The sequence below is a fragment of the Phragmites australis genome, chromosome 5 (assembly GCF_958298935.1).
Source record: "Phragmites australis chromosome 5, lpPhrAust1.1, whole genome shotgun sequence".
NCBI classification, from domain to species: Eukaryota; Viridiplantae; Streptophyta; class Magnoliopsida; order Poales; family Poaceae; genus Phragmites; species Phragmites australis.
This window is the reverse complement of record NC_084925.1, coordinates 6,380,347-6,397,689: the sequence shown is the minus strand read 5'-3', so window position 1 is coordinate 6,397,689 and position 17,343 is coordinate 6,380,347. Positions and strand designations below refer to the sequence as shown.

The window sequence follows — 17,343 nt, the reverse complement described above, 5'->3', positions numbered from 1 at the left end:
AAATTTAGCCATAAGTGTAGCAAAGTTAGTAAAAAATTAAGTATATGACGTGTGGGCTAGAAAGCTAACAAAGTGTGGCTTGTCACAGGTTGTGACAGTCAATCAAACAACTACCTAAATATCTATGACGTGATTAACCTTAAACGTGATAAACTTAGGCACAAACCAAATAAGTTATGCTAGAGTAGTCATATAGGTAAATCTAGAGTATATTTAAATAGAAATTAATTTAGGTTATCTTGTTAAATTGAGCTAAGAACCCTAATTCAACCCTTCTGATATGGCGTCACCAGTTCTTACATAGTTGTGGGTTAATTAGGGTGTATTTGGTTAGAGGGCAATGATGGATGGGTTGGGTCCATCTAGTTTTTTACGGATGGAATGAACCAATTTTGTATTTAGTTGGTTAGGTGAGATAATCTAATTTTCTATTTGATTAGAGAGATAAGAATGAATAGAATAAGCTAGATTTCTATTTGGTTGGAGGGATAGGATATAATAAAGGTAAAATTATGTAGATACCATCGCAAAAGTGCTCATATTAGAAAATAACATCAGCTGTGAGGATGAAGTATTGGCATTGGACGTACATAATATCTTCACACCGATAGTATTTTTTAACTTTTACGATAGTACTCACAAATTTCCCCTATTCTAAATTGGTTGTGATGACCTCTTCTAATTAGATGGTGAACTTACCCCTAAGGGCAAGCACAAGTACAAAGCAAGTCGATTGATTAATGAGAGGAAACAATGCCCAGAGTGCAACAGGGGAGACTGCTTCCATTTTGTGCAATATGTCACAGTAAAAACAACATGGGATCCTAGGAGTATTGAAGGAAGAACCCTCCTCTTGCTTTGCTCCTCTAAGCACATCTCATCTTCATCAGATCACAACAATATACAGTGCCGCTGAGGAAGTTGTGCTGGTTGTTGTGCATTCAGACCTTGAAGATACCCTTACCAATGCCGATGTCATGTCACCACTCGTCGACAGCTCTTGCATCCGTTGCTTCTGCTTGGCGGTGAACTTAGTGCAGAACCGCTTCTTAGGCATCGGCAGGGAGGGGGGGCGCTCTCGATGGCATCAGCTTGGCTGCGAGCCTCTTGACCGTCGGCACCGCTGCGCCTAGCACACCAGAGCCAAGAGAGAGCAACATGTGCGACGTCGAGAGGAAGTACGGTGATAGAGGCTACAACGCCACCAGCGCCAGTACATGGTGCGATGGGGGCAGGGGCGGGGACACTAACCTCTCCTCATCGTACTCCGTGCGGTTGGCCATGAAGCATATTAGCCGGTACGAATGATGACTACAGTGGAGAGAGAGGATGGCTTGAGTGGAGGAGACGACGGTGGGGAAGGGAATGGATGGTGAGAAGAGAGGTGGATGTAGTCGAGGGATGTGAGACAAACAGGCAACGAGGATCATGGAAGTCACGGGATGAACTTGTCCAATATTTCTCACGGGATAAGCTGAGCCAGTATATGAGAATGATGTTCCCTCTACCTAAACATCTCATTCAAATTACTCTGCAGAGATCAGAGGTGTTTGCGCCGTGGCTTAATTAATCAAAAGGTGGGATGCGATCTACGTAATAAAAAACGAGTGACGATGGCGCGTGTGGGGGCTGGCGCGAACTATGGAGCGTGTCTATCAAACACGGCCCCCACTCATGCGGCTGTCGCTGACGCTGGCACCCGACCATCGGCCAGCTCATGAGGTCCCACATGGCCGTGAGGGACGCGTCCGTTACGAGTAGATACAGAAGGAGCCAGCCGCTCACACAGAACGTGCGAGGAAGTACCGTCCTCGATGCCCATCCGGCCGCCCGTTCGGACGGACGCCACCTCCATCCGGCCGTCTATTGGTCAACGCCAGCGTACGGCTGGCGGGCCGCCTCTCGTGCGCCCGGCCCGTCGCTGTCATGTGGGCCCTCCCGTCCTCCCCACCTTCTATTAAACCCCGGCTCCGGCGGCTCGCTCCCTCCCGAGTCCCGTCTCGCTTGCGACGGTAGGCGGCAGAAGAGAGGAACGAGAAGGCGAGAACCGGCGGCGGTGTCTCCTCTGCTACCTCCTCCTCGCGAGGCCTGGTTTCGATCCGAGGTTTGGTGTTCGAGACGCCTTTCCTCTTTTGTTGATTGATTGCTCGTCCCCTTGAGATGCCCATAGCCACGTTCTTGGTTTAATTAGAGTAGGGCAAAAAGAAAATTTTCTCTTAGTTTCTTCCATCCTGCTAATTTGGAGAAATCTCTTGTCATTTACTACTCGATTATATCAAGGAAAAGGAAAGCTGTCTTGTGTAATAGTTTCCTGGCCCCATTTCTGCTCTGAATTGTTCTTGTTTGGCACAGAAAGACAACCATGAACTCAAATTTGGTTCAGAACTATTGGAGTTTCATCTTTTTCTCGAGTTTCTTGGCCATTTCTTCACTCAGATGTATCTCAGTTATCTAGATTTCTCCGCCTAACACAATTATTCCTTTTTTCGCCGTTTTTCTGACCCATGTGTGCGCGATACAGGGCCATGGACAACCCCGCGCCACCGCCCAATGCCACTGCGGGCGCTGGCGCAACGGCGGCCTCGCAATCGTCGTTGCGGCGGCTGCCGGACTTCCAGCAGTCGGTGCGGCTCAAGTACGTGAAGCTGGGGTATCACTACCTCATCTCCCACGGGATGTACCTCCTGCTCACCCCGCTCATGGTGCTCGTCACCGTGCACCTCACCACGCTCTCCCCGCGCGACGTCGCCGACCTGTGGGCGCACCTCTGTCTCGACCTCTTCTCCGTGGTGGCGTGCTCCACCCTCCTCGTCTTCCTCTCCACCGCCTACTTCTTCACCCGCCCGCGCCCCGTCTATCTCGTCGACTTCGCCTGCTACAAGCCAGGGCCGGAGCGACGGTGCACGCGCGACACGTTCATGCGCTGCTCGAAGCTCAATGGCTCCTTCACGGACGCCAGCCTCGAGTTCCAGCGCAAGATCCTCGAGCGGTCGGGGCTCGGCGAGGACACGTACCTGCCTCCCTCCGTGCTCCGGGTGCCGCCCAACCCGTCCATGGACGAGGCGCGCGCGGAGGCGCGGGAGGTCATGTTCGGCGCCGTCGACGAGGTGCTCGCCAAGACCGGGGTGAAGCCCAAGGACATCGGCGTCCTCGTCGTGAACTGCAGCCTGTTCAACCCGACGCCGTCCCTGTCCGCCATGGTGGTGAACCACTACAAGCTGCGCGGGAACGTCGTCAGCTACAACCTCGGCGGGATGGGGTGCAGCGCCGGGCTGCTGTCCGTCGACCTCGCCAAGGACCTGCTGCAGGTTCACCGGGGGTCGTACGCGCTGGTGATCAGCATGGAGAACATCACGCTCAACTGGTACTCCGGCAACGACCGGTCGAAGCTAGTGTCGAACTGCCTGTTCCGGATGGGCGGCGCGGCGGTGCTGCTCTCCAACCGGCGCGCGGACCGGCGGCGATCCAAGTACGAGCTGGTGCACACCGTGCGGACGCACAAGGGCGCCGACGACCGGTGCTTCGGCTGCGTGACGCAGGAGGAGGACGGCGACGGCAACGTCGGCGTGTCGCTGTCCAGGGACCTGATGGCCGTGGCCGGGGACGCGCTCAAGACCAACATCACGACGCTCGGCCCGCTGGTGCTGCCGCTGTCGGAGCAGCTCTTGTTCATGGCGACGCTGGTCGCCAAGAAGCTGCTCAAGATGAAGAAGGTGAAGCCGTACATCCCGGACTTCAAGTTGGCGTTCGAGCACTTCTGCATCCACGCCGGGGGCCGCGCCGTGCTGGACGAGCTGGAGAGCAATCTGGCGCTCACGGACTGGCACATGGAGCCGTCGCGGATGACGCTTCACCGGTTCGGGAACACGTCGAGCAGCTCGCTGTGGTACGAGCTGGCGTACAGCGAGGCCAAGGGGAGGATCCGGAGGCGCGACAGGGTGTGGCAGATCGCCTTCGGGTCTGGGTTCAAGTGCAACAGCGCCGTGTGGAGGGCGCTCCGGTCGGTGAACCCAGCGGAGGAGACGAACCCCTGGATGGACGAGATCGACCGGTTCCCCGTGGAAGTTCCCAAGGTTTCCAAGGTTTCCAGCGGCTGAAATGGACTTGTTCGTCGCTCCTTGACTGGCATTGTGCAAGCTAGCTTACAATTCGATTTCCTTCAGAATTTGCAATTGTTGGGATTTCAGGATATGGTGGTAGGATCGTGATCAGGAACTGGGAGTTGTGATCAGAATTAACGCTTGTTATTTCCATATGACACTCATTTGTACCCGATTGTGACACATTATATGACCTTTTTGTACGCTCAACTGTTCTGAGCATAGTCACATGATTCTCAGTTGATGGTATCGAGCAATACGATGCAAAGATTTTAAGCAAGATCATATTGTTCCCATTATGATCTTCCCACGTTCTCAGAACGGGAACGACCTCCTGAGACGAGGAACGTAGCATGGTTTCATATTCCCGATGACTATGATTCCAAAAGATTTTGAGCAAGGATCATATTGTTCCCAAGAAACGCAGCATGGTTCTATATTCCCAATAACTATGGTTCTGAGACCTGTGATAAAATTCTTGGATGTCTCTGGACTGGTTGATGTTGTTCAGATGAGCACTTCGAGTGCGATCCACCATCTAACGATCGATCGTGGCATGCCGCGCCAAGAAGCCCATATAAACTTGTTCAACATCGTCGTTCTGTTTCCAGTTTGCACTTTTGTCGGACTGCCGATCGGCCGTCCATCAGGTTAACAATCATCGACCCTTTTTGCAGAAAATTCCGTTCGTACTCTGCTGTCTCATGCCCCAAGTGACGGGTGACCGATTGAAAGCTGATAAGGATAATATCCAACCGAATAGGTGATACATCCTGCAACGAGACCTGGAAGAATTTGCTGCTGTCAGGACGACAACAACTGCAACATCATTGCGTTTGACAACTAAACATTGTAATTTCTGACTTTCTTATATTTATCTTTTTTTTGTTATAAGAAATTGTCCTGTCTAGCGAACTGTAATTAGGAGACCCCCATACGATGTCCCACCATTTCGCCTCCAGTGCTGTTACACCAAACCCACCCATAAAAGGTAAGCACTTACACTAACGACAACAGACATCGGGAGAAAGAGAAGGAAGAGAGGAGCTTTTGAACAATCAACAGTCTCCCTGCAAGCAGCCAGGCACCACCAGGTCCATCAGGCACGAAAATGATGCATCCCTAACCCTCAGGCTGCTCGTCTTTAGGAATGTGGAAGCCCTCGATCTTGCGCGGGACATCATTTACACCAACCTTCATCTTCCCATTTGCATTTGGTGCCGCCTGCTCGTCGTTGTTAGCTGGGCCCAACTGCCAGATACGAATGGTGCCATCTTCTGATCCTGATGCATAAGATTCACCCACAGGGGAAAACCGGACGCAATGGACAGGGCCATGGTGCCCCTTGTTACATGCTGTTTTCAGCAGAAAGCAACACAGTCGTAAGTTTGATGGGAATAGTTAGGTGCATAATTTGTTGAATAATAAATTACATTAACGGCTCTAATGGATTGAACATCCCATGCATAATGAGAACAGAATGTTATATAGCTACTTAAATTGAATGTCCATAAGTTAAGGTTCAAATCCACACACGTGAATCACATTAGCATGGGATGGTCACCTATATGTCAAATAGCAAAAATTGCTTGACCATAGATGTGAACCATGAGGCCTCCTAAAACAAACTTTTTATAATATGGGTAACAACTTTACAGAAATGGTACCATAAACAGATTCAAGATCTGCAAGAAACTGGCTCTAATTAAAAAGGGAGAATTGTAAGAATGCCACTACTTTGAGGCCTTAATTTAAGATAGCCATTAAAAAAAGTGAGGTTGCATGCATGCCACTGGAATGGTAGGATGAAGCTGCCGTTTGCCACTGGTTTTTTAAATTTACCAAATCGGATGGCAACCTCGAGTTCCAGCACAAGATCCCTAGAGCGGTGGGATCGGCGAGGACACATACCAGCCTCCACTGTGCTACCTTTGCCACTGGTTTTTTTTAAATTTATCAAATCCCACATGAACATTAAGCATGATTCATTGCGGGCGTCAAGCTAATGTTGTTAATACAGGAAAAGGCTGAAACAAACATAACTCTTACAAGGAAAATGTTCTTACAGCAGGAAAAATCCCAAAGAATTTGTAGGTAGGTATGATGAGAAACAGCTATCAATTGAATTATTTTGACTAAACCGTTGAAACAAATAAACTTACCTATTTCTTCACCAGTGAAAAAATCAAAGACATGAACCCACATGTCTTCTCCACCAGTGACGAATTTGTTCCCATACTTTGGTTCAAGAGAAGCTGACTCCACAGCACATGGCATATTATAGCTCTTAACAAGCCCAAAGCTGCACAAGAACCAGAAAATATTTTGTAAGAAAATATTTAGCATTGCCAAGGTTTGATAAAGAAATATCTCACTGATTTGCATCCCAAAACTTCACACTTGGGCCGTCTGTTGTGGTGATATACCGGCCATCTTGGCTTACTTCTGCACTGGTAACAGGTGCCTTGGTTTCAAGTATTTGGACAATTTTTCCACTCCTTACATCCCATAACCTATTAAGAGGCAATACCAATTGATCAAGCAGAAAGAAAATAAAGATCTTAAATTCAACACATGTTATGACAAAGTATTAGGTAAAACACAATTCAGCTTACTGCTGTATAACACTGTTTTAAATTAGATTTCTTCAAAACAGTAGGGAAGTTTCTGGCAACCTTTTGGAGGCAAATAGTCGATCTGATTAATTCAGATTCCTATATCCAGCCCACTTGATTCCCGGATGCATGCGTCCAAATTGATTTTCACGTTGACACACATTGGACAGTGACATGCTTCAGACACAGGCTTTTCAATTAAAGAGAGAAGAGAGAGATCGGGATTTCCTTTCTAGGGAAATAGAAAATTGAAAAATTCCACTTCTGTAGTGCAAACATTTTAATTTTATTTAAAAAATTAATGAATTTGTAAAAGGTGGATCTTTAATGATGTCCTTGTGTTCACAATTTACCAGAGTCCGGCCCCACAAAACAAACAATTCTGTCCGGGCCCTCTTGGTAACAGCGTAACATGTTTATTTTATTCATAAAATCAACCTCTACATGGCATTAGTAACTAAAAGTCTATAACAGGAAGATAGAAATCAAATCTACAGCTAAACAATTAATACAGCTAACAATACATCAGACGAACCTCACACCACCCATATCCGTGCAGCAACTCAGTATAGTTTGGTCACTATGAAGCCAAGTGACAGTTCTTACAGAACCAGGCGATTTGTCGATTTCTCTTGGAGGAGCATCTGGGTGGTTCAGATCATAGATACGCAAAATCTTCTCAAAACCTCCAGTAAGCAACATGTGGGTATCCTGCAGAAACATTAGTGTTTTAGATGAAGTCCAAATCTATGCATCAGAAAAACTCTCACAATTAATGGAAAAAGAAAACTTAGATCGAAGCCAAACAAAGCTCTTTAGTAGGGAACTAGGCTTAAAATGTTTTTTAGAATTAGTCATAAGTGAGGTTTTCTTGAAGGTGGACATTTCTATAGCATATTTCACATGTTAGGTCATTGATCTTAGAAAATAAACCCTACACAAGTTTAAACTAGATAAATAAGTCAACCTTGCAACAGTTGAGATTCCAGAAGGTACCTAATCGGAGAAGTAGCTAAAACTACAACAAACATTAGTGAATATATTTAAGTACTAGTTGAAAGAACCAAACATAAATAATAAAATTACATATTCCACAAAAAAAAAAAGAAGAGACATGGTCCAACACCATGCAAAATTAGAAAAATCCAACTCGGGTCACATAAGGAGCTAAAATAAGAGGAAATATGGTAGCATTAAAGATAAGAAAAGATTGAAAGCGAACTGTTTCATCATAAACTTGTAACTTTCATATCCTGATAATTAAGTTAGGAGGACAATGCTTTAAAAGGATGTGGATCACTTCAAAGTTTAATATCAACTGAGCCCACTCTTCTATAAGATTGTTGTGATGACCAGGAATGTGTGCATTAGCAATTCAAGAAAATATTAATTTAGGGTTAGCTGATTGAATGCTAATAAACTTTTAGGCGCAAAAATAGTGTGTTTTTGGATACTTTCTAGCCAAAGATCGCATAAATCATCAATCCTAGTAACCCATGCAACCACACGAGCACCAAATGTGTACAGCCATTTTTTGGCATTATTAATAACCAATATAATCAGCCAGGCGTTTGAAGGTTAGAACCCAAAAATAATACAAATAATCATCATCACCCTCAGCCAATAAAAAAAAACAGAAAAAAGAACTGATCAGAACGAGGCGACAAAAAGTGCAATAACAGCAGTCAATGGAAGGACTTCATTAAGAGAGAGGAGCATGTATCACGCTTCAATATGGTAAGAGCATAACCTCAGAAAAAGCACATGCACGGACAATGTGCTTGTGTTCGAAGGAGTGCAGCTCCTCGCCTGTTAGTGCATCCCATACTTTACTGAAAGAAAGTTAAAGACATAATCAACGCCAATTCCCAAGAATGGAAACATAACACTCTAGGGCATCATGTAGAATTTACAAATGTCAAATGGTATTTATAAGTCTCGCGGGTTGTTTATACGGAAACTGATCTTATATGTTATTAAGTAAATCACTCAGTGTGATTTGGACAGTTCATTTCTCCATTTTCCGTTGCTAGTGCAAAATCCATCCAATCGACGTATTATTCTAGTTATAGAAGGTTGCTGTTCCTTAAATAGATTACCATCGACGTATAGGAGTCTTTCGGTCTTGTCACCAAGTCAAATCATCCATGTGAGGAGTTTATTTTGTGTTTCTTGATAGCATTTGTTTCTGGTAATCTGTGAGAATCATATTTGTTTTTGGGTAGCAGTTAAGTACAGAATTCCAAGACAAATAATGAATGCAATAAAGTTTAACCAAATTAAGTGACCCATTGAAATCAAGTCAGAAGCCCTAACTTCTTTTGGTACATGCTAACTGTTTAAACATCCTACACAAAGAAAATAAAGAACATATTACTCTCTAAAAGAAAAATGTAAAGTCATCACACAAAAACTCCCTGTACTCTTGCAAGGACAAACTTCCCTTGACACTTAACGCAAACATACCAATGTAATGTAACTGATTTAAACAAGCTACAAAAGGTGCCATGGCCTATCCTATTAACAATAGCTGTCGGTCTCCTCCAGGAAACAGCAACATATATTATAAGTAAATTTACCATGCCATCACAATGTATAACACGCCTACATTTATGTATCAGTAACACAGCCAAATGGAGATAACACCAGAAATTTTCCACCAGATAATGGTAAACATATGGCCAATCCACATGATACAATAAGATCTGCAGAAGGATTGTAATCACAGTTAACACCAAGGGGCTTCACAGAATGAGAACCATACGCTGAAAAGTCAGCAGAACCAGAGGCGGCACGCAGAGCATTGGTGTCAAGACAAGCGCTCCAAACGGCACCTTTGTGACCTTCAAATGTCCCAATCCAATCTCCAGTCTCACCATTGCGAAGCATTGGATTTGAGTCTGCAAACAAAATCATATTATCCAATATCAGCAACATAATGAGCAAGGAATATTAACACAACGATAAATTGACACTCACACAGTGCAGATCCACTAGAAGTGAACTACCATATAATAGTAAAATGTTTGGACCCAATTAATGCTAAAAAAAATAATGATTGCTCTGCAGCAAAAACTATAGGGAATTGATCATTTTTGTTTTACAAAATTGTGGAGCAGAGCTAAATGCTTCCATTAATACTAGAGATATTACTCAAAATAAGGAATTTAAATTAATACAAAAGCACAAAGAATAAGCACATAAAAAATTATTTGGCTTGAAGGAAGAGTTCCATGGTCTCCAACAGTCCAACTTTAGTGTCAGGTTCAGTTTTAAGCCCTGAACATTAGCAAGTAAGATATATCAGTCCCTCAGCTTTGCAACTAATAGGTGTGTCTCACTTGTCAATGACTCGAGGGTTTGTTTAGAAATTTAATGGACTTTTGATGCATCATATATAACATTTCAGGTCATTGAGCTACCTATTGATCACCCATAGTAATCTAACCCATGTAATGTGATGTCAGCAAAAAACAATGACAGAACTAAATAGCATTGCCAATTTATCAGGTATTTACAACTTGATGGTTTGAACTCACGTTTCAAGCAGCAACTGCTGGAAACTAAAGCTGACACGTGTAAGTGTAATAATCAACCAATCTAAATACAAATTCTGGACCAGATTTTCCCACACAAATCAAGCTGGTAATCAACTGTAAAGTGTGCACATTACCATTTTGCGCTAGGAGCAGCAACTACACCCAAACCATACCCTACCATGACGAACTACATATGTTGCAGCGAAATTAATCAAGCCACCATTATCTATGAAATAAAGCTAGATTCATCGCCATATAAAGCGATCATAACATGCCATGCAAATTACCATTTTCATACTGTGCAACCCACACACCACACCAAACAAACCCAGAGCAAGTAAGCGTTAGCGAGTCAGGGGGGCACGCACCCTTGCTGGCGCTAATGAGGAAGTAGCCGTCTGGCGTGACGGGGCTGTAGAAGAGGTCCACCACCGGCCGCGAGTGCCCGTGGCACACCACCGGCACCGCCACCTTCTTCTTATCCATCCCTCTCGCCCTCCCCCGGAAACAACCCTAACCCTAGCTAGCTGCTCGGCCTCACCGCCACCACTGCAAACCTAAAACTGCGGGGAGCACTAATCCTAACCTCAGCGCGATAAAAAAAAAGGCGGAAAAATCAGGGGAAAATTGGGGATCCGCGCGGGATTGAACAACACGGATTTCTACACAAATTATTTCTGGGTGGTGGAGAGGTAATTACAGCGATGGGGGTGGAAACCTACGGATCGGGGAGCGGTGAAATGGAGAGAGTGGGCAACAGGAGTTCTATATAACGGCCCGAGCGGTGGGTGGTGTTGGAGTCGCAGGCTCCGGCTCCGGCTCCGGCGCCGGCGACGGCGACAGCGAGTGTCGTCCACGGAAGCGGCAGGGGAAGCTGCGGGTTTTGCCGCTTGACGGAATGGCGGCGCTGTGCTGTGGCCGTTGGATGTTGATCCGGTGGTCAAAGAAACAAATGAAGTACATTATTTAGATCGTGTTTAAAACTCAGAAATTTCATATATTCGAAAAAGAAAACTCAGGAATTGTCGATCTTACCAGAGTTTGGTTACAAGGACAATTCTATTTGCTGGGGCGTTCCATAAAATCTTATGTACCGAATAGTCAAAATATGAGTACATAAAAATATGTAATTCTAACTTATAATGAGTAATAACGGAGTTATTCATAAGTCATATATGCTAAGATCAACTCCTGCAGAACTCTCAAATTCTATCGGCATCCATGTGCGCCACTGTAAAGCTCGGATTTAAGGTTATCGTATCCCTGTGCGCCACTCCAGCACTCCAGCAGAGTCCTTTTTCATTGCTACAGTGATGCAGCAGGGATTACTTACTTTAAATTTGTGGTACTCTCCTCTTTTAATAACTCTCTCCTCTTTGGAAGAAAAAGAGTAATAATATATAAAAAAATATAGTAGCTGCTGGAGATAAAAAAAATAAAAAATAATATAGATGACTAAAAAATTAGTTAACTTCCAATGTACCAAACTTATTCATAAATACTTACAACTTTACTGACTATATTATTAATTGACCTAAAAAGAGTTAGTTAGTATCCTTAAATTAATTAATTTACACTCCTACCGCTAGCAACAGAAAAAACATGAACTTGTAATAACTTAAGTTCATCTACACAGATTATATGTGTGCAATTACACTTAAACTAACCACCAATAGCTATTGTATTGATCACACAAACTAAATCAATTTATCAAGAATTTAATATACCACCTCGGAAGGGTGTACATGACCCCTACTTTTATTTTACTATGTTTTTTTAGCGACGCAAACAACCTTTGCCCCTGACTATCAAAAAAGCAAGTTTTGCCTCAAACCCATTCCGCAGATTTATTTCATTTCTCGCGCAGCTAAATCCAACTCAGTCTTTTTTTTTATCTACCCTTTGAATTCTCTCTCGTAGTTGAAAAAGGAGGTATTCGATTTATCAGATTTCGAGCTAGCTACCATTTTATTCCCACTTGCCACACGTGCGATAGGTAGCCTCAACAGTGGTACGATATTTCTGTACAAATAAAAAAATACTCTCAAGGTTCAAATGGGACCAAAGGAAAATGATGCTTTACGAATAAAAAATGCTCTTTTACTTGCATGGATTTTTCAAACTTTAATGGTTACAATCGCCAAATTGCTACTATTGACAGGAAAATACACATGAAATTTTTCATTTTTCATGTTTTTCCATCCAACCTTTTTCCATTTTGAAATATCCAACGAAAATTTTAGAAATAGTGCACGCCATTTTTTTCCTTTTTGAAACGATCGTCGGCAGGGAACGACTTTATAACCCGAGAGCCGAGCGCACCTGACCCAACCCAACAAGCAAACCCACCGCGCTGCCGGGACGAAAAGCTTTCTTCGAACGCAAGAAGAACCCAAACCGACAAGAATCAAAAAAAAAAAAACCGACCGACCCAACCCAGCCGGCGATGGCGACGGTGGCGATGGACGTCTCGAAGCCCGCTCCGGTGGTGTCTGGCGACGAGGCCGCGGCGGCGGCGGCGGCGAAGGGGAGGAGCGGCGGCGGTGGGGAGGGGCTGCGGCAGTACTACCTTCAGCACATCCACGACCTGCAGCTCCAGATCCGGCAGAAGACCCACAACCTCAACCGCCTCGAGGCCCAGCGCAACGACCTCAACTCCCGAGGTGAGACCCTACGCTCGATCCCGCCAGCCCCAAACCCTAGAGCCCATGTGGTGGTGCGGTTGCTATTGGATCCGCGTCAGTGGAACCCTAGCTCACGACGTGTCTGAATCGTAGCCTAAGGGGCACGATTGTTATTGAGTTTTTTTTTTCTGCGGGGAAAGTTATTGAGCTAATTGACGGGACACCCGGCCATCCGCTGTGCTGAAATATTTTGTTAAATTTTCTGGTCTGTTGCATGTGTTGTATTATGTTCACCATTCGCTGAATTGGTCTCGCAATTTCGATTTTGCAGTTAGAATGCTCAGGGAAGAGCTGCAGTTGCTACAGGAACCTGGCTCATATGTTGGTGAGGTGGTGAAGGTCATGGGCAAATCTAAGGTTCTAGTCAAGGTAATCTTTTTTCTATTGATTAGTACTGTGGCTGCGGCAAAAACCATGTTCTAAGATTTCATCAGTGCGCTCATTGTTAGTTGTGTTATGACTTCATTCATTTAGCCTTCTACACAGTGACAGTGAGTGTGCTCAGCTGCTTCCTTTATTTATGTGATACCTAACAATGAGCTTATGTTTGACCAGGATTAATTCTTAAATCTTACGATCAATTTATCTTCAAACATGGGTGGATGCACTGCTCCTAATCTTTTTCTCCTTTTTATCTCCACCTCCAGTCCATTTTTTCTTTGCCCTATCTGTAGTTCTGCACAGAAAGTGACGGGTTCTGTATTGTGTATCATCCTATAACTGTAGATTCTTACAAAGACTACCGTTTGTCACATGACCAACATAAATGTATAGAATTATGCACACATTTTTATTCCTTATTCAAAAACAAGTAAAGACTAGCAATTAAAGGAAAGTAAAGACTAACAATTAAAGAAAATAAGTGTCAAAATCTACTACTTCTGTAGTTGATGTTGCTAGATTAGCATCAAACCTTTCATTTTTTTATCTTTCTTTTGTGGTTATATATTAAGTCTTGGTTGTAAATTTTTTAATGTCCAATGACGATGAAATCTTAGTAGGCATACTAAATACCTGATCCAGCCTAGCTAAACTATGTTTTTATGAGTCCCAGTTTATTTCAACTTGTGAAATTCAATGTACAGTGAATTTTTTTTTTGCTCTCTTATAGCTTATTCTGCATAACAGGGGAGTTTTAGAATGTACGGAATTCATTATAGTGTTTTTACCAATATGCAAGCTCAGAAGAGCTTCCTGATCCTAGTATGTTGTCTTTTGTGAATTCATGGGTTTATAGTTGTGAATGATGGATTTGCTAGTTGTTCGTGATTTTCATATTTTTATTTGGATTTATTGACCTGAGAGTGCTGAATGAAACTTCTAACTTTCTGTTTTCCAAGGTGATATACGGATATTAACTTCTCAAATACAATTGCTCAGGTGCATCCAGAAGGCAAATACGTGGTAGACATCGATAAGAGCATCGATATTACAAAGATCACACCTTCAACAAGAGTTGCTCTTCGAAATGACAGCTATATGCTCCATTTGATCTTGCCAAGCAAAGTTGATCCATTGGTCAACCTTATGAAGGTTGAGAAGGTTCCTGATTCTACTTATGATATGATTGGAGGTCTCGATCAGCAAATTAAAGAGATCAAAGAGGTCTGTGTTGAACTTCAAATTCAATGCGCTATTAAATCATCAAATTTTACAGAGTCTGACCTGTTAACTTTCAGGTCATTGAGCTTCCAATCAAACATCCAGAGCTATTTGAGAGCCTTGGAATTGCCCAACCCAAGGTTTGTTTTTCTTTCGAGATTATGTTAACGATTCAAATTTTTTGTATAGCAGAAAATAATTACTCTTGTTGCTTTTTCAGGGTGTCCTCCTCTATGGACCTCCAGGCACAGGAAAAACATTACTGGCACGTGCAGTTGCTCATCACACAGACTGCACCTTTATCAGGGTGTCTGGTTCTGAGTTGGTTCAAAAGTATATTGGTGAGGGCTCCCGGATGGTTCGTGAGCTTTTTGTTATGGCTAGGTAGGCTGAGTACAACTTTCCATGCTTGTCTCTATTATAGCTGAAGCACTACTGGCTTGTAATTTGAAGCATAGTTTTGTGTATACATTCTTTTATCTCAATGTGGCTTAGTTATATGGTTTTCTTGTTGCAGGGAACATGCACCATCCATTATATTCATGGACGAAATAGACTCTATTGGGTCTGCTAGAATGGAATCTGGAACTGGCAATGGTGATAGTGAAGTGCAGCGCACCATGCTTGAGCTTCTGAACCAACTTGATGGTTTTGAAGCATCAAACAAAATAAAGGTATTATGCTTCACTTATGTTTCTGTGTGCTGATTTATAATTGTGAATGAACATTGTTGTGATGCATGAAATGCTTCATGCAGGTTTTGATGGCAACAAACAGAATAGACATCTTGGATCAAGCTCTTCTGAGGCCTGGCCGCATAGACAGGAAGATTGAATTTCCAAATCCTAATGAGGATGTATGTGCTGTGTAACTTATCATATAGGGCTTGTTGACTTTGCATGAGCACTTGTGCTGACTGTGTGCTTGATGTTTTTGCCCTTCCAGTCACGATTTGATATCTTGAAGATTCATTCAAGAAGGATGAACTTGATGCGTGGTATTGATCTGAAAAAGATCGCGGAAAAGATGAATGGGGCTTCAGGAGCTGAGCTGAAGGTGTGTTTAGTCTCTACTCACAAAACTGACAAATTATGTGCTAATTTATGCAACTCCCCCCCCCCCCCCATTTGAGTGTCACTGTTTATATCAGCATAATATTGCTTTCAGGGCTTGTTTGGATGAGTGGGGTTAGCCCCAACCAAGCTGAGAAAATGAATTAATTTTCCAGCCAGCCTGAGGGGATTGTGTCTAATCTGTGTCTATCCAAACAAGTCCTCTGGCATGTTCAATCCTTCCAAACCAAATATTTCATCATGCACCCGTGCTCATGATGAGAGACTTGAGAGTTGACAAGCATGCTCACATAACAGAGTTCATGCCTAAACACTAGTGGTTGAATGACATTATTGTGGCAATATGTCTGCGCTACTGTGGGAGGATCCACTGAAAATTCAAGCACAATGTTCTGTCTAGAATCCCCCTCCATATGCTCATGACAAGGCAATCAAATCCATATAAACAACATTATAATTTGCAAAACCTTGTATTTCTGATGTCAGCGCTTAGGATCTTCTGATTTGTCAGTGCACGGTTGAGTTTCAATCAGCTCCGTATAGTATTGCTTGTACTCACCTTGTGCCTTGTGGTGGCGATGTGAAGAAATTCACGCTGTATTCCATTTTTGTTGTCAGGCGGTCTGCACAGAAGCTGGAATGTTTGCCCTCCGGGAGAGAAGGGTGCATGTGACGCAGGAGGACTTTGAGATGGCGGTGGCGAAGGTGATGAAGAAAGACACGGAGAAGAACATGTCCCTACGCAAGCTCTGGAAGTGAAATTTCCATGCCGTTCACTGCATTGCTGAAGCAGTTGAAGCCTGTACCCATATGTTGCGGACTGTTGCCATGTGTTTTAAGTTATGCCATGCATGGCCATGTTTGAAGTTCAGCTACAGTGGTAGTATGAATGTATGATGTTGCAAAGTTTTATTTATCAAATTAGCTGGGCACGTACTAGTACATTTCTAACTCTGCAATGTACGCTACAATGCCTACCGGTTTGCAATTTGCTCACTCCTAGTGAACGCTACACTGCCTGATGGTTTGCAATTTTGCATACCATACCGGTTTTGCATAGTTTGTTATGCGCGCGGCTGGTTATCTGACTGCGGCAGCCTGGCTGGAAACTGTGATCTTTCTATGCCAACCTTGCCAACCTGCTGCCTACCAGTGTTCGTCTCCGTCTGAACTCTGAAGTTCGTCGTAGTCTTGCAGTTGCTCACTTTGCCAGCAATGTTAGATTCTCCAGATCAATGTGCATGACCATGGAATCAGATGCACCGGGTTGTCGAAACTTAACCTGCTGGTTTGGATCGATCCAGATTTGGCCAAAATGGCATGATTTTAGTTCTCTTTCTGTTAGGGGTGAATGAAAACTTGCGGTTTCAAATCAGATTGCTTGTTTGTATGTCCGAGACGAGACTTCGGAGTTTCCAATCATATTTGCCTTCATCTGTTGAGCTGTCTGGGACGTTGGGCGTGCATCTCCTTTGCCTTGTTTTGAACACAAAATCTTTTTTTTCTTCGAAAGACCCGTTTTGAACACAAAATCATTTAAACATCTCATCACGGATAATAGATGACGTCGAACATCCCCGTAGGCCAAAAAGATGTGCATGATCCGTTGCCCCTGCTCAAAAAAGAATCGGAAAAGAAAAGACCTGTGCGATGCCAAAGGTGGTTTGGTGTGGGGCCTGGACGCCAGTGGCAGATCTTGAAGCCCAACAGGCTGTAGAATATGAGCATCT

At 43.8% G+C, this 17,343-nt stretch overlaps 3 protein-coding genes across 3 annotated transcripts; 2 read left to right on the top strand and 1 right to left on the bottom strand.

The window, feature by feature from the left end:
- The first annotated feature begins 1,970 nt into the window (after positions 1 to 1,970).
- Positions 1,971 to 4,328, top strand: LOC133918600 (3-ketoacyl-CoA synthase 11-like). The gene is made up of 2 exons (XM_062362550.1): positions 1,971 to 2,104; positions 2,522 to 4,328. The coding sequence occupies exon 2, from the start codon at positions 2,526 to 2,528 to the stop codon at positions 4,095 to 4,097; it is 1,572 nt and encodes a 523-aa protein (XP_062218534.1). The 5' UTR covers positions 1,971 to 2,104; positions 2,522 to 2,525; the 3' UTR covers positions 4,098 to 4,328.
- Positions 4,329 to 4,950: 622 nt separating this feature from the next.
- On the bottom strand, positions 4,951 to 11,183 carry LOC133918601 (uncharacterized). Its single transcript, XM_062362551.1, has 7 exons — positions 10,623 to 11,183; positions 9,480 to 9,615; positions 8,466 to 8,547; positions 7,251 to 7,426; positions 6,476 to 6,613; positions 6,263 to 6,402; positions 4,951 to 5,455 (listed from the first exon to the last, which is right to left on the bottom strand). The coding sequence occupies exons 1-7, from the start codon at positions 10,738 to 10,740 to the stop codon at positions 5,223 to 5,225; spliced, it is 1,023 nt and encodes a 340-aa protein (XP_062218535.1). The 5' UTR covers positions 10,741 to 11,183; the 3' UTR covers positions 4,951 to 5,222.
- A 1,463-nt stretch (positions 11,184 to 12,646) lies between these two features.
- LOC133918599 (26S proteasome regulatory subunit 8 homolog A) lies at positions 12,647 to 16,552 on the top strand. The gene is made up of 9 exons (XM_062362549.1): positions 12,647 to 12,917; positions 13,210 to 13,307; positions 14,319 to 14,543; positions 14,618 to 14,680; positions 14,761 to 14,924; positions 15,058 to 15,214; positions 15,298 to 15,396; positions 15,486 to 15,596; positions 16,232 to 16,552. Exons 1-9 carry the CDS (start codon positions 12,701 to 12,703, stop codon positions 16,370 to 16,372), a joined length of 1,275 nt encoding a protein of 424 aa, XP_062218533.1. The 5' UTR covers positions 12,647 to 12,700; the 3' UTR covers positions 16,373 to 16,552.
- Positions 16,553 to 17,343: the final 791 nt, after the last annotated feature.

Coding starts and splice junctions, on each gene's coding strand:
- LOC133918599 (XM_062362549.1), top strand. CDS start 12,701: ATGGCGACGGTGGCGATGGACGTCTCGAAGCCCGCTCCGGTGGTGTCT. Junction 13,308..14,318: donor AATCTAAGGTTCTAGTCAAG/GTAATCTTTTTT, acceptor ACAATTGCTCAG/GTGCATCCAGAAGGCAAATA. Junction 15,397..15,485: donor TTCCAAATCCTAATGAGGAT/GTATGTGCTGTG, acceptor TTGCCCTTCCAG/TCACGATTTGATATCTTGAA.
- LOC133918601 (XM_062362551.1), bottom strand. CDS start 10,740: ATGGATAAGAAGAAGGTGGCGGTGCCGGTGGTGTGCCACGGGCACTCG. Junction 6,614..7,250: donor ACGGATATGGGTGGTGTGAG/GTTCGTCTGATG, acceptor GCCTCTTAATAG/GTTATGGGATGTAAGGAGTG. Junction 5,456..6,262: donor TTTCACTGGTGAAGAAATAG/GTAAGTTTATTT, acceptor TGCTGAAAACAG/CATGTAACAAGGGGCACCAT.
- LOC133918600 (XM_062362550.1), top strand. CDS start 2,526: ATGGACAACCCCGCGCCACCGCCCAATGCCACTGCGGGCGCTGGCGCA.